Source organism: Haliotis rufescens, unplaced genomic scaffold (assembly GCF_023055435.1).
Source record: "Haliotis rufescens isolate VD_foot unplaced genomic scaffold, xgHalRufe1.0.p SCAF_17, whole genome shotgun sequence".
Taxonomy (NCBI): domain Eukaryota; kingdom Metazoa; phylum Mollusca; class Gastropoda; order Lepetellida; family Haliotidae; genus Haliotis; species Haliotis rufescens.
In genome coordinates this window covers 30,431,960-30,448,530 of record NW_025963857.1, presented here as the reverse complement: position 1 = coordinate 30,448,530, position 16,571 = coordinate 30,431,960, and the positions used below count along the sequence as shown (strand labels likewise).

The 16,571-nt window shown below is 44.1% G+C and overlaps 1 protein-coding gene across 2 annotated transcripts in view; it reads right to left on the bottom strand.

The window, feature by feature from the left end:
- Window positions 1-16,571, bottom strand: part of LOC124117230 (Golgi apparatus protein 1-like) — a 51,625-nt gene that overhangs the window by 9,543 nt on the left and 25,511 nt on the right. For both annotated transcript variants that reach the window (XM_046479011.2, XM_046479010.2), the window contains exons 11-21: window positions 14,554-14,700; window positions 14,225-14,374; window positions 11,575-11,688; window positions 6,725-6,813; window positions 5,857-5,971; window positions 5,081-5,173; window positions 4,704-4,775; window positions 4,231-4,290; window positions 3,909-4,035; window positions 1,857-1,999; window positions 420-521 (exon numbers count right to left, since the gene is read on the bottom strand). In XM_046479011.2, coding sequence (XP_046334967.1) covers window positions 420-521; window positions 1,857-1,999; window positions 3,909-4,035; window positions 4,231-4,290; window positions 4,704-4,775; window positions 5,081-5,173; window positions 5,857-5,971; window positions 6,725-6,813; window positions 11,575-11,688; window positions 14,225-14,374; window positions 14,554-14,700 — 1,212 coding nt within the window. The remainder of the gene's footprint in view (window positions 1-419; window positions 522-1,856; window positions 2,000-3,908; window positions 4,036-4,230; window positions 4,291-4,703; window positions 4,776-5,080; window positions 5,174-5,856; window positions 5,972-6,724; window positions 6,814-11,574; window positions 11,689-14,224; window positions 14,375-14,553; window positions 14,701-16,571) is intronic.

Here is a 16,571-nt window from a genome sequence, read left to right as displayed (position 1 = left end):
GTCATCTGCCATCTTGTTGGATGTTGCTATGGTGATAACACCTGGGTAATAAGCACATCATTAAAAGGAAGCTGGGTGCAAACAGTTTTGCCTTTTCTATCTCAGGAATCAGTTGATAATTTGAATTAATTTCTGAATTCCTTAACTTCAATTCAACTTGTTACTTATGTAAACTTTGTCCAGAAGACGAAAATATGCAAGATTTTGGAAAACACAAAATAACGGTATTTTCCAAGCATATTTTGATACAAATTCAATAGTATTTTCAATGGTACTACCACACACCTCTACAAACAACCCAGCAGCAATGACCCAGTTTCACACACTGAACTATTTACAAGGTCCTTGTCTGAAAATTGACCTGGGCCTGTGGAGTACAGTCACCCTTTAATTTCAAGCTACCTCATTATACAGCTTACCTCACCCATACAAGCCTTCTCCAGGACGGGCGCCTCACGGATATCCCCTGCTGCTTGCTGGATGATCTCGGTGATCTCCATGTCACACTCCCGGGACAGACGCTGGACACATAGATGACAACATGGCATTATTAGTGAACAAAACGCAGCAAATAATTATTTATCAGTGCCCTTTCCCACAAAGTGATCTTGGCATATCTCCCATTCTCTAACATAGGCTGACGATAGTCTTAGCACCAAGATTGTTCTGTGGAATGTGACCCAGTGCCCTGTTCCACAAAGCGATCATACTGCCATGACTATCGTATAACAGTATGGAGGTAGGATCGTCTTTGCACGAAGATTGCTTTGTGGAAAAGGGACCAAGAATTTTAAGCACTATGAATCTTTTCACTAATATTTTCTTTGCTTTGTGGAAAAGGGACCATGAATTTTAAGCACTTTTTCACTAATATTTTCTTTGCACATTTCTTAAATATCAGATAATGCTGTTATAAACTGTAGAAATATTACATAAGTAGATACAAGTATTATCTCATTTCCAATTTCTGAAACATTGCATTGCATTGAATAATATGACTGAGCAATGAGCTTCAAAATGGGACACAAGTATAAAAATCACTACAAATTCTGAGATTCAAATCTCTTGTATTTTGAGCTCTCACTATATATTCAAAACTGCAATACAATCCTTTCAAAATGAAGAAATGCCACTGATTTTCAAAATTTGATGGACCCAGTATAAAATCTGAGATTCAGACAATACACAACCATGAGGAACCAACCATGTTTGCCAGACTATTCTGGAAAAACATTTCTTTCAACAAAATCCCACCCTACCCACTTCCAAATATCCAATGCATGGTCTCTATCTGAACTGATATAGCAAGGTTCATACAGATCTTTGGACTTTAAATTCAAGCACTTTTTAATGATAAACATTTGTTTTCAAGGACTCTTTTCTCGTTTTAAAACACCCAAATCCTGTAAATTTAATCCCAACTATGACTGACAGTTTTTCTGGTGATGACTGCTTGGTTTGTACACTTTCCCCAATATACCAATATAAATTCCATTCCCGCAACAGTAACACAATGCCTTGCGTTAACACACTTCCCCATGATTTAAACACAATTTGACAACTTCCTGGATAGTCCGCTTTGCCTGTCACAGGAATGGGAAACAGTCTAGTGTTCCAAGTGTCGCTCATGATAATATTAAACTATATTCAGTATTACAATGCACAAAGGAATTATTGCACATAACCAATAATAGACAGTCTTTCCTTTCATGTTGTAAGCGACAGGAAGTAGGCAACGCATTAAAATTCCAGCACTTAGGTGGTAACATGGCAGAATCAAGCACTTTTCATCGGACATGGTTAAATTCAAGCACTTTTCTGTGCAAACCCTGTATCGTTAATGATATGGTGGTTACCTTGGCAGCGTACTGCTTCTTGAGGCAGCTGATGACGAGGCCCTCAAGCTCCACATCCTGCTTATGCTGATCCACCAACCCTGCACAGAACTTGCCAATGTCCAGGTGACAGGACTTCCTCAGGGAGGGGTTCAGGCGATAGTCTACAGACACAAACATTGGGACATTGTGTGGTGATAGTCTACAGACACAAACATTGGGACATTGTGTGGTGATAGTCTACAGACACAAACATTGGGACATTGTGTGGTGATAGTCTGCAGACACAAACATTGGGACATTGTGTGGTGATAGTCTACAGACACAAACATTGGGACATTGTGTGGTGATAGTCTACAGACACAAACATTGGGACATTGTGTGGTGATAGTCTACAGACACAAACATTGGGACATTGTGTGGTGATAGTCTACAGATACAAACATTGGGACATTGTGTGGTGATAGTCTACAGACACAAACATTGGGACATTGTGTGGTGATAGTCTGCAGACACAAACATTGGGACATTGTTTGGTGATAGTCTGCAGACACAAACATTGGGACATTGTGTGGTGATAGTCTGCAGACACAAACATTGGGACATTGTGTGGTGATAGTCTACAGACACAAACATTGGGACATTGTGTGGTGATAGTCTACAGACACAAACATTGGGACATTGTGTGGTGATAGTCTGCAGACACAAACATTGGGACATTGTGTGGTGATAGTCTACAGACACAAACATTGGGACATTGTGTGGTGATAGTCTACAGACACAAACATTGGGACATTGTGTGGTGATAGTCTGCAGACACAAACATTGGGACATTGTGTGGTGATAGTCTGCAGACACAAACATTGGGACATTGTGTCGTAATAGTCTACAGACACAAACATTGGGACATTGTGTGGTGATAGTCTGCAGACACAAACATTGGCACATTGTGTCGTAATAGTCTGCAGACACAAACATTGGGACATTGTGTGGTGATAGTCTGCAGACACAAACATTGGGACATTGTGTGGTGATAGTCTGCAGACACAAACATTGGGACATTGTGTGGCGATAGTCTGCAGACACAAACATTGGGACATTGTGTGGTGATAGTCTGCAGACACAAACATTGGGACATTGTGTCGCGATAGTCTGCAGACACAAACATTGGGACATTGTGTGGTGATAGTCTACAGACACAAACATTGGTAGATAGTGTGGTGATAGTCTACAAACACAAACATTGGGACATTGTGTGGTGATAGTCTGCAGACACAAACATTGGCACATTGTGTCGTAATAGTCTGCAGACACAAACATTGGGACATTGTGTGGTGATAGTCTGCAGACACAAACATTGGGACATTGTGTGGTGATAGTCTGCAGACACAAACATTGGGACATTGTGTGGCGATAGTCTGCAGACACAAACATTGGGACATTGTGTGGTGATAGTCTGCAGACACAAACATTGGGACATTGTGTCGCGATAGTCTGCAGACACAAACATTGGGACATTGTGTGGTGATAGTCTGCAGACACAAACATTGGTAGATAGTGTGGTGATAGTCTACAGACACAAACATTGGGACATTGTGTGGTGATAGTCTGCAGACACAAACATTGGTAGATAGTGTGGTGATAGTCTACAGACACAAACATTGGGACATTGTGTGGTGATAGTCTACAGACACAAACATTGGTAGATAGTGTGGTGATAGTCTACAAACACAAACATTGGTACATTGTGTGGTGATAGTCTACAGACACAAACATTGGTAGATAGTGTGGTGATAGTCTACAAACACAAACATTGGTACATTGTGTGGTGATAGTCTACAGACACAAACATTGGTAGATAGTGTGGTGATAGTCTACAGACACAAACATTGGGACATTGTGTGGGGAAAGTTTCCATGTCTTTGTCTGTTTGTTGTTTACTGCCACACTCAGCAATATTTCAGCTATATGACGGTGGTCTTTAAGTACTCTAGTCCGAACCCGACAATGAAAGTTGTTGAATGCTGCAGTCAGCAATATTAGGTAATGTTCACTCCACAAACGCCATCTCACCTTTACTCTGCATGATTTCTCTCCGGATCACTACTGATCTACATTTGGCGTCAAAGTCAGGGTTATTCTTTTCTTTTTTCAGACAGCGAAGAATTTGTGGCTGATCATCATCGGGATCACAGTAATCCTGAAACAAAACATGTGGACCATTAACTTGTAAACTACCTGAATTTGTATGCCTATAGTGAATGACTTAGTGAGTTGTTTCCAGCACTTTGGACAGTATTTAACTTATATCATGGCATGCCACCTTAATGTCTTAACACCTTTACTAGCTTCAAGTCCAGGGACTCTTGGTCACAACTTTGTATTTTCAGCAAACCTTGATCATCTTCTTGCAAGCAGACAGCAGCCCATAGTCAGCAATAGCAAACTCATCTTTCTGAAGAACGAACAAAATAACTGTTTACTTTAGGTCACAGAACAATGATTTACTTCAAGGTCGGTATGGATGCTGAATAAATTATTTAAGTCAAATGAGATTACACAGGGTATGTTGTAATATTTATAGAAAATTACTGATAAACTCGCTCAGCATTAAAAAGAGAACCTCTAAATTAATTCCTATATTTTATCATAATCCTAAAGTGTAAAAAATCAAGTGTAGCATGGTGACATCAACATTCCCAATCTGGTTACAGAATCAAAGCTTTGTGCAGATGGGTAGCGACGTCTCTAGTCAGGTCTGCTACAGAAGAGGCCAAGTTGTGTGTGATTATCAGCAACAGTAAGAATCGTGAGGGATCTTGGGGAGAGGAATCAGGACAGTCTACATCAGGTGGGACATAGGCCTACCTCTCTCTTGAAGAGTAGTCTGTGGCAAGGTTGACTCAAGTGGGCCTGTCTTTTCTTCAAACATTCCATAACCTGAAACAATGCGCAGTTAAATTTGAGTCATCTACACATCCATCGTGTCTCATGAACTGAATGATACATGACTATGATGTACAATACTCTACTGGTACATATTAATCACGATGTGAGGAATAAAGGAACAAATATTCTTGCTTTACATGTTGTAAGTACAAAAATCACAAAATCACCCAGAGGGTTCAATATTACGTTTTTTCGTCAATTACAGATTCACATCATAGAAACTTTTTTTTTCTCTCCTAAAAGCCATGTTATGTTCCCTGTTTAAGTTGTTAATACAAAGAGGTATAGATACTTACTGCAGAATTTCCAGGTGCAACATTAGCACAATGATCGCGGATATCGTCCTTGCATTTACCCTGCAGTTCTGGATCGAGAGCGATACTCTCTCCCTGAGGACAACCAAACAATCACGACAATAAGCCAAAATAATAATTTGGAGAATCATATAGTCATCATCTGTCACATTTTTAAGTTCAATGAACTAATGTGTGCATGTATCAATCATCAAGTCTGGACCAGGCATGCACATGAGTTACAGCAAAAGCAATGATGTAGCCCTAGTAGCAATGAAATAGCCCTAGAAGCAATCATATAGCCCTAGAAGCAATGATGTAGCCCTAGAAGCAATGATTTAGCCCTAGAAGCAATGAAATAGCCCTAGAAGCAATGAAATAGCCCTAGAAGCAATGAAATAGCCCTAGAAGCAATGATTTAGCCCTAGAAGCAATGATTTAGCCCTAGAAGCAATCATATAGCCCTAGAAGCAATCATATAGCCCTAGAAGCAATCAGATAGCCCTTGAAGCAATCATATACCCCCAGAAGCAATCATATAGCCCGTTGAGTAAAAAAAATGATATAGACCAGGAAGCAATGATATACCATTGATTTTGAAGGCTTCTACAGTCGGGGGGCTTTATAGACAGCAGATATACAGTACACCTAGAAGCAATGATAGGTTACATTTTTCAATAATGGGTTGCACTTGTGCACGTTTTATACAGCTAAATCCAAGCCTGATAGGTCCATCTGGAACTAGCCTCCTACTAAGCCAACTACTGCTATGTCCTCACCCTTTGCAGGATCTGAAGGCGAAGCTGGTGTCGACATGGCTTCTCTATTCTCTGATCCTTATCCAACAAAGTGTCATTGCGAACATGTTCACTGAGACATGTTACGACTTCCAACCTACAGAAACATCAAGACAATCAGGTAAATATATATCAAAGAATTTTTTGTGCTGCAAACATCATTATTTTACTATATCCCTGCAGCCTCAAGTTATAGAAACAGCATCTGATCAGAAAAAGTGTCAAATATTGCAGCCCCGTGAAACTGGTAAATATTAAGTAGTTGTTTTTGCATTAACATGGTCAAACCTGCTGTGATACTGGAGTAATATCAAACTACAAATTGAAATGCTTCACAAGTCAAGGATTATGTCAAATATACATTGCCACATAATTTGTCATGGTCATCTTTATGCAATGAAGGCTTGTTGGACCTGGTTTTTTTTCTTAATGCTGCACTCAGCAATATTCCAGCTATATGGCGAGACTGGAAATAATCCAGTCTGGACCGGATTGTCCATTGATTGAATTCATGAGCATCAATCCACGCAACTGAGATATAATGCTTTCATCCAAGTCACCGTGCCTGACCATCAGATTGATTAAGTCACCTCACGACAAACAGGTGGCTTGGGGCTCTTATTCTTACCGCAATCCACACGACTAAACAAAAAGGTGAGTGGGAGTACTTTCTGAAATTTTCCCTTACTATTATGATAGAAATGTGTCTACTGCATTGTTACCCTGTGAGCAATGGAGGCCAGACCGTCAGCAACATGACACCACTAACCTGACACCCATAACTCACTAGGAACTATACTGTATCAAAGCAAGACTGCTTCATGGCCTGCTTGAACCATGCTCTACTTACTTTGTTTTCTTGTAGGGGCAGAACTTTGTCACAGCTTTTTGACAAGCCTCCTTGAACTTGTGATTGAACTTGAATTCCTTCTGTGTGATCTGTAAAACAGTGGACATTCCTCAATGTGTGGAACAAAACAGGTTACACATTATCTGGGATACATTGGGTTAGTGAGTAGGCTTTGACACCACTGTCAGCAAGATTCCAGCAATATCACAGCAGGGGACACCAGGGATGGGCTTCAGACATTGTACCATGTACAATATAAGATAATACTTAAGGGCCCTAACCGGACACAGCGCTCTGTCCTCAGTATCAGCAGGATGTAAGATTTCTTTGAGTGATCTTACAGTGAATTCTCTCTCCGTTTGCCCGACTCTCTGATTCTTGGCGAAGAAGCCCATGAGCAGGCCCAGGCGGACCGCTCCTTCGTCACCCCTATCGAATCGTACCTTGGCGACATCGAGTGGATGAATTTCGGATACACGTGCCGCCGTGGCAAAGGAGAGGAGAAATGCTGTTTTCCAAGTCACATGCCGGAACGAAGCACTATGCAAGGGTTCATACGGAGCTTCCGTAAGTGATTGCAACACTAGGGAAAGATCCCAGGCCGGTGCCCGAAGGCGGCCCTTCTTAAGATCGTGCTGTTTGAAACCCTTGATAATACCCCGTATCACCGGCTCTTTGGAGAGACTGGTACCCATAGCAACGTCCCGTACCGTAGCAACGGACGAGACATAGTTGGCAATGGAACCCCCGGAGAGTTTCCGGGTCTCTCGCAAGTGAGACATGAAACGAGCAATATCCTGCACAGATACCTTATCTGGCGAATGAATGTGATGTTTACAACACCACTTCGTGAAAATAACCCAACGTGCATTATACACCTTCTGGGTAGAATCACGATGCATACTAACGTATGCCCGAGACGCCCGGCGAGAAAAACCTTTTCTCCTCAGACGCTCGGTGACAACATCCACACGTGCAGATGGAACTGCCCTGCGTTTGGATGAAGCTGACGGGTGTGAGGGTGGATCAAGAGATCCGGTCTCACAGGCAGTGGAAGTGGCGACTGCGTGACCTGGGTCAGCAAGTCGGGGTACCACGATCTGTTCGGCCACATGGGCGCGATCAGTAAAATTCGACAGCGAACTCCTCGGAGCCGGCTTAGAATGTGTGGTATCAACGCTGTCGGCGGGTAAGCATAAGCGTCCAAGCCCGTCCAGTCTAACGCGAGAGCATCGTGATCGATGGCCCTCGGGTCCGGGACTGGTGATACAAACAACGGGAGTTGATTGTCGAACCGCGTTGCGACCATCGGACGACCCAAACGTTCGCACAGCCACTGAAACACTACTGGGTTCAGCATCCACTCTGTGGGGCTCGGATCCTGAGGCCTCGATAGAGCATCGGCCAGTACGTTCCGCACACCTGGGATGTGACGGGCGCGTATCTGGCACGGGACACTGTCCACCAGAGCGTAAAACTCGAACTTGAGATCGAGTAGCGAGTGACTGTGGGTTCCCCCCAGTTTGTTCACATAGGACACTACCGTCGTGTTGTCGGTCGCCAGCATGAGCCGGGCGTCGACAAGACGATGCTTCCAGTGATTGACTGCGTTGATCACTGCCTTGAACTCGAGACAATTGATGTGAAGACCTAGTTCGTCTACGCACCACAGCCCCGAGCTCACCTCCCCCTCTAGATGGGCGCCCCAGCCCACTAGAGAGGCGTCTGTATACAGGTTCAACGTGGCCCGGTAGGGCCGCATAGAGACTCCTGATAAGACATTGTAAGGGACCGTCCACCACTCCAGATGCGGTCGGAGCCGATCCCCACTGGATAGGTATTTCATCGCCGCAGCGGATGAGAACACTGTATCCGCGTGAGCTTAATCTTAGATCAGGAGGGCGACGGTCGCACTGTTCACCTCCGTTGCTAACAACTGGATTAAAAACCGTTGCAGCGGGCGGAGTTGGAGACGACCCCGTTCGGTGAAGTCCTGGGCTGATACAAGTAGCCCTAACAGCTGATCCCAAAAGTGAACAGTCTGTTGCACCGCTAAGACTTTGGCAATCATCGCCTGAATCTTGTGCCCCCGGTCTGGGGGGACAAAGAGGCGATGGGACACCGTGTTGAACCGACCTCCAATGAACAGCAAGTTCTGAGAAGGGGTTAACTCGCTCTTGGGGAGATTGATAATCCACCCCAATTGCTCCAAGAGCCGACGTGCGAAAACGAGATGGCGTGACAGGGCGTCCGTCATTCGATTTGCTACTAGCGAGTCGTCCAGGTACGCGAAGTACCGGACACCCCTCCTGTGGAGGAACTCCACTATGGGGGTGGTTAACCGGGTGAACAGCCAGGGAGCGGACGTGTGAAACATTCTGAGTTCGGCACTGTCCTACTTGGGAACGAGAAATATCCTGGAGTAAAACCCCGGTGTTATTTCTGGTAGAGCTAACTCCCGTACTGCCCCTTCTCCACCAACCTGCCGATGGCATCGGCGAGGATGGGAAGATCGGTTTCCGAATCGAAACCTGCCAACGGGGCAACGGTGAGCGGCGGATTCGCTTTGAGATCAAGCCGATAGCCGTACCGAATCGTGTTGACCACCCACGGGTCGTCGAACACTTGTTCCCAATTCTCCCAGTAAGTCTGGAGTCTGGCTCCCACTGGGGAAGGAGAGGGGGCCCTGACAGGCTGCGGCAGGCGCAACTGTCCAGGGCCAAGTGACTCGGGTTCGCCTAAGGGCCAACCGAAGTTGGCGCTGTCGGCATACGAACCCCTCCAATGAGAGTCACCTGGAGGGGCCCTTGCCGTCCTTAGACGACTTGGGCTTCCCCCAGTTCCCCGTCTTCCCGCGAAAGGGCAGCTGATTGCCCATACCAGAGCCCTCAGGGCGGGGCTACTTCCCAGAGGAAGAAGAACCCGACCCCTTAGACCTACCGGCCGCAGCAGCCTGGGGCGCGCTCCGGTTAGGAGCGGCACCCAGGCGCCTATGCAGGGACCCAACAAGAGCAAGTGTGTGCCGAGAGTCCTCGGCAACGTACTCCAGGGAAGCATTTAAACTGAGCAGGCAGTTGTAAATGCGCTGGTCACGGTCCGTGGGAGAACCAGCGACCAGACTGGCCGCTGCAGCCAAGTAAGTGTCTCCGTGAGACATGGAGTGCCGAGCGAGGGCGTCCAGCTGGTGCAAGGTAGCTTGCGTTACCGTAGCAGCCGGTGGGGCACGGACACCCAACCGCTCAACATAGGCCTCCGCGGTAGGACCAGCCTCGGGAAAGGCAAGGTCATGTACCGGGAATAAACCCTTTCTCCACGACGTCGGAGGCAACGGGAGACCCCGACCGGAGGTCGCCGCGAAGGCGTTCTCCAAGGAAGGCTTGATACCGCGCAGCAAGGTTGATGCGGGGAAAGCCGAGTCGGAAGATTCATCGTATACCTCGGAGGAACCCACAGTCGTGGATTCCCCGCGGTACCGGCCGGGGCATGTCCTCAAAGAGGTCATAAACCATGGCCACGCGGTCCTTAACCGATAGCGGGAGCAACGGTTCGGGGGAAGGACCGGTGACCACGGGAGCCGCCGCCGTACCGGTGGACCCCGCGGCCACCAAAGCGGCCTATCCTGAGATAAGGCCGCCAGCTTGGAGTCCACAAGTTATGCAAGTAATGCAGCGACGGAATCCCCGGACAGCCCACGGGCCGCCAAGGGATCCGCCGCAGCCGTGGTGGTGGTACCCGCAGGGGGACCCCGACCGGACGAGCCGGCCACCACAGGGGTGGAAACGGACTGCACATACAGCCGGTAGCGCTCGCTTGCGGCACACCCCGCAGCTCCTGGTTGCGGGGGTAGAGGGGGTGGAGGACGGTGAAACATCCATGTCAGACATTTTGTTTGTACTATGAACAAAGAGCAAAACATGGTTACAACACACGCATCACAAATAGTCACAAACGAGTATTTTCACAAGAAAATAAACGAGCAATGCGAATATAGAACATACACATATAACATATAGGGGTATATAGGGGTATAAGTGATTGCAGACTAACGGGAAAATCAACTAACTTCACCCTTAAATTCTTACTATATCAATAACACGATAGTTTTAATGAAACAGAAATTCAAATTGACAAACAAAGAAAGTAATTTAGCAGCGATAAGTGTATTCGGAGTCACGACAGTCGTCACTTGTTTGTAAACATAACCGTCATTTGGTTGCGAGTTCAACTCCAAGCATGGTTGTGGCCACCTATCACAGTGGGGAGTTATGACTGGTGGCAGCGATGGTATAGAGAGCTCCGCGAAAGGGCTATCGCTGTGAGGAGCTTGTAACTACTCAAACCAAAGGGAAGTAACTCTAATCTGAAGTTGGCCAAAAACTTTTGAGTTTACTCTTAGGATCATTTTCAGTTTATTTTAATTGGACTATTTCAATCCAAGCTCAATGAACCAAAGATAATTTTACTAGACACTAGCTTCAGATTAGTGGATTTGGTTGCAGCCTGTGTGAAGGGATGTCCATATCAGACTTATGTGGAGGGAATGAGTTGACACGCATTATACTCAATTATTATGATGTCTCCCTGAACCCATTTGTTACCATAGCTTCATTTCAGATGACATCACAATCTTTATCTCTCTCATCATGAAGTTCACACAATTTTCCTTTCACTCATTTGATAATTTTGCTTTGAGAGTAAACTTAGCATTGTGTCATTCAGACACCATCAACCAAGTCACTGATATTCAACACCCGATCCAGTTGCCTCTTACAACATGTGTAGATTGCCCAGGATCCCAACGCGTAGTACATGTATCTCCTGCAGCTTAAGGACAAGGAAAGTGAACTGACCAGCTGGTGATGCTCCACTCCTGCAGCACACTTGGAGTCCATGTCATGGTTGTTCTTGTGTTCAATGAGACACTCTAGGACATCCCCGGGATCAGCATCACTGTCCAGCAGCTCCTGCAACGAGAAATGAAACCTGTCAGCAGTGTTTCCGTCAGACATTCGGGCCCTTAGATCAGCTCATTTTCAACAAACTGACTGATTGCTTTCAAGTTTTACATGACATGTCACAGCGGTCTGTGAATAATTGAGTCTGGAACAGGCAACCCAGTGGTTGACTGTGTGAGCAACGATCCATGACATCAGGGTACAATGACACACAAACAGCCAGGTCGACATCAGATCCTCAATAGTTACCACTCTGGACAAGCATAGCATTCTGGGAACCCATTCTTATAGTGCTGAACCTCTTAGTGATGGACACTTACATCACACAACCTCTTGATCAATGGCACCTACATTACAGAACCTCTTGATGATGGCCACTTACATTACAGAAGCTCTTGATCATAGCCACTTACATTACAGAACCTCTTGATGATGGCCACTTACATTACAGAAGCTCTTCATCATGGCCACTTACATTACAGAACCTCTTGATCATGGCCACTTACATTACAGAAGCTCTTCATCATGGCCACTTACATTACAGAAGCTCTTGATCATGGCCACTTACATTACAGAACCTCTTGATCATGGTCACTTACATTACAGAACCTCTTGATCATGGCCACTTACATTACAGAAGTTCTTCATCATGGCCACTTACATTACAGAACCTCTTGATGATGGCCACTTAGATTACAGACCCTCTTCATCATGGAAACCTACATTACAGAAGCTCTTGATCATGGCCACTTACATTACAGGACCTCTTGATCATGGCCACTTACATTACAGAACCTCTTGATCATGGCCACTTACATTACAGAATCTCTTGATGAAGGCCACTTACATTACAGAAACTCTTGATTAATGACACTTACATTACAGAACCTCTTGATCATGGCCACTTACATTACAGAAGTTCTTCATCATGGCCACTTACATTACAGAAGTTCTTCATCATGGCCACTTACATTACAGAACCTCTTGATCATGGCCACTTACATTACAGAACCTCTGGATTAATGACACATTACATTACAGAACCTCTTGATCATGGCCACTTACATTACAGAACCTCTTGATCATGGCCACTTACATTACAGAAGTTCTTCATCATGGCCACTTACATTACAGAACCTCTTCATCATGGCCACTTAGATTACAGAAGCTCTTGATCATGGAAACCTACATTACAGAAGCTCTTGATCATGGCCACTTACATTACAGGACCTCTTGATCATGGCCACTTACATTACAGAACCTCTTGATCATGGCCACTTACATTACAGAATCTCTTGATGAAGGCCACTTACATTACAGAAACTCTGGATTAATGACACTTACATTACAGAAACTCTTGATCATGGCCACTTACATTACAGAAGTTCTTCATCATGGCCACTTACATTACAGAACCTCTTGATTAATGACACTTACATTACAGAAGATCTTGATTAATGACACTTACATTACAGAAGCTCTTGATGATGGCCAATTACATTACAGAATCTCTTGATGACAGCCACTTACATTACAGAAACTCTTGATCATGGCCACTTACATTACAGAAGCTCTTGATCATGGCCACTTACATTACAGAACCTCTGGATTAATGACACTTACATTACAGAAACTCTTGATCATGGCCACTTACATTACAGAAGCTCTTGATCATGGCCACTTACATTACAGAATCTCTTGATTAATGACACTTACATTACAGAACCTCTTGATCATGGCCACTTACATTACAGAACCTCTGGATTAATGACACTTACATTACAGAAACTCTTGATCATGGCCACTTACATTACAGAAGCTCTTGATCATGGCCACTTACATTACAGAATCTCTTGATTAATGACACTTACATTACAGAACCTCTTGATCATGGCCACTTACATTACAGAATCTCTTGATTAATGACACTTACATTACAGAACCTCTTGATCATGGCCACTTACATTACAGAAGCTCTTGATCATGGCCACTTACATTACAGAAGTTCTTGATTAATGACACTTACATTACAGAAACTCTTGATCATGGCCACTTACATTACAGAAGCTCTTGATCATGGCCACTTACATTACAGAATCTCTTGATTAATGACACTTACATTACAGAAACTCTTGATCATGGCCACTTACATTACAGAATCTCTTGATTAATGACACTTACATTACAGAACCTCTTGATGATGGCCACTTACATTACAGAAGTTCTTCATCATGGGCACTTACATTACAGAACCTCTTGATTAATGACACTTACATTACAGAAGATCTTGATTAATGACACTTACATTACAGAAGCTCTTGATTAATGACACATTACATTACAGAACCTCTTGATTAATGACACAGAGCCTCTTGATCATGGCCACTTACATTTCAGAAGCTCTTGATGATGGCCACTTACATTACAGGACCTCTTGATCATGGCCACTTACATTTCAGAAGCTCTTGATCATGGCCACTTACATTACAGGACCTCTTGATCATGGCCACTTACATTACAGAACCTCTGGATTAATAACACTTACATTACAGAACCTCTTGATCATGGGTGTACAGGACTTCATGAGGATGTGGTCAAGCTCAATATCTTCATCCTCATCCTCCACCAGTTCCCCGATCACCTTTTGGCAGCCCTCACTCAAATCGTCATAGTTGTTCTGCAGGCACTCCATTTCCTAAAGAGTCACACAAACAATGAACACACCTTAGTCAACAAACAGAGTCCTGTAACAAACTGCATCATCAGCATCAGTAATCAGCACTATCAACCAATCATCTCAATCATTTTAGGCTTATTTAAGTACTTGATGAAGCTTGTTCAGAAAGTAAGGTGGAGTGTCTAGAGACTACCTACCGCCCCCACAGCTGTGTCCCCCTTGTTGTTGGAGCAGAAGTTGCCCAGGTCAGACAGGCACTTGGCCTGTACCTCGGGGTTGAGCTCCACACTGAGAGCATAGGACTTCATCACCCTCTTGATCTCCTGCTTGCAGGCCCGTGATACCTGCCACAGCCAACACAACACTGCAATACTTGCCAGTCCACAGGAACTAGTCATACCATCAGACCTGTCACCTTGCAGTCAACAACACTTGTTTTAACACCAGGATTCAAAATGTAAAACTATTACAGTTCTTGCTTTTCTAGCCCTCACGAATCATTAGAACATTCCTGTGTTAATAGTAGGCAGGCACTTTTAATAATTGTTCCAAGTCATTGTTCATGTTATTACCAGACAATTCATTGTTTTCTTATCCCAAGATAATAACAAAAATACACAAACATGACCCCTGGATACAAGATCCAGTTGTTGACTAAGTTGGAGGTGAAAGGTCTGATTTGAGCAGGTTATCAATAATTAAGGTTAATCTCAACTTGTATAAATGATGCTTTTCATTCGTTATACTGTGAAAAATAACCATCTACAATTCTCTAACATACTTTCTAGATACATATTCAAACTCTCTACAAAAAGCACAAAACGGTTACATTACATGTATGTGCCATCAATATTCACAATCAATTAACTATCAACACTACAAACAAGGCAAAATACAGATACATCTAAAGACCACTACAAACACAGGGTCTAATCTATAGAGATGCTACAAATGAAGGGCTGAGAAACCATCCAGAGTGAATCTCGTCTACAGAGTTCCAGAGATTCCGGCCCACATCGGATAAACTCTGAAGAAAAAACAAACTTCTAATCATACTACACTATGAACATGAAGTGTCAAATTGATCCTCAGAAATCAAAACATCATAAATAAATCTCATAGTGTACATATTTTATGAACCGAAAAACAATAACATACAAGGGAACTATCAAATAGAAGATTTTTCAAACTCTTCTAGTAGAGCCAAAATGTCACTCGGTGAAACATTTCAGGCAAGTCTTTTATTTCCCGATGAGTGTAAGGGACCAGCCATTTGATATTCTGGGGGTAGAGGAAGGCCTGTGATATTCAAAGAAAATTGTAAATTTGTATATTTTTACACTTATCCTATCTCACACTATGCATTTCTTCTTTCTTCTTTTCATTTTATGTGGAAACACACTTGAACAAAGTTTCCAGCTTCTAAAAAACAATTCACCCGAACACATCCCGCATCATCACGGTCACCACCCAAGCAAACGGGTCACAAACAGTAATCTCGTGTATTGTGAGCTTACATGACTTGATCACCTGACTACCCCTACCACATCATCCTCTTTCTTAGAGCTGACATGCTAGAAGAGCCGTGGTGTGGGGGTGGTTGGGTGGACAAATAGTGTGTGAGATCGATAAGTACAGAAATGCACAATTTAATGTGAAATGTAACTTATCCTATTTAACACTATGCATTTATCCCACCTTTGGACCAAACTGGTGGAAGCCCTGAACGTCGTTTACGGAGATGTCACATAAATAATGGGAAGCGAAGACAGTTTAGGACTTCCACAACATCCCTCCATAATAATGGACCGGGTACAAATGCTGTGCAAGGCCATGGTAGAGGTGACGGCTTGAGTTTCATGTGGATTTGCTGTCAAAGGAGGAGGCAATCCAGTGAAGGCGTAGGCCCGAAGGATAGTCAAGAGAAGACAAATAGACATTGTTGTATGGGAGACTTCCATTGTGGCCATCGTGGAAAGTGGGATGAAGAGTCTTTTGAAGTGGCATCACAGTCTCGAGATAGATACGGAGCATAAAGACATGTCTTCATGGTCATCTGGGTTCAGGATAGATGCTGGCTGTCCCGGAAGATGATTCTTCGCAATGAAGTCCCAGTGAAGGCCCAGAAAGACCTTCACATTCTGCATTCTCTCAAACTAGACCTTAATATCAGAAAGAGTGTGGATCTCACTCACTCTAGCAGCTGTGGCAAGGG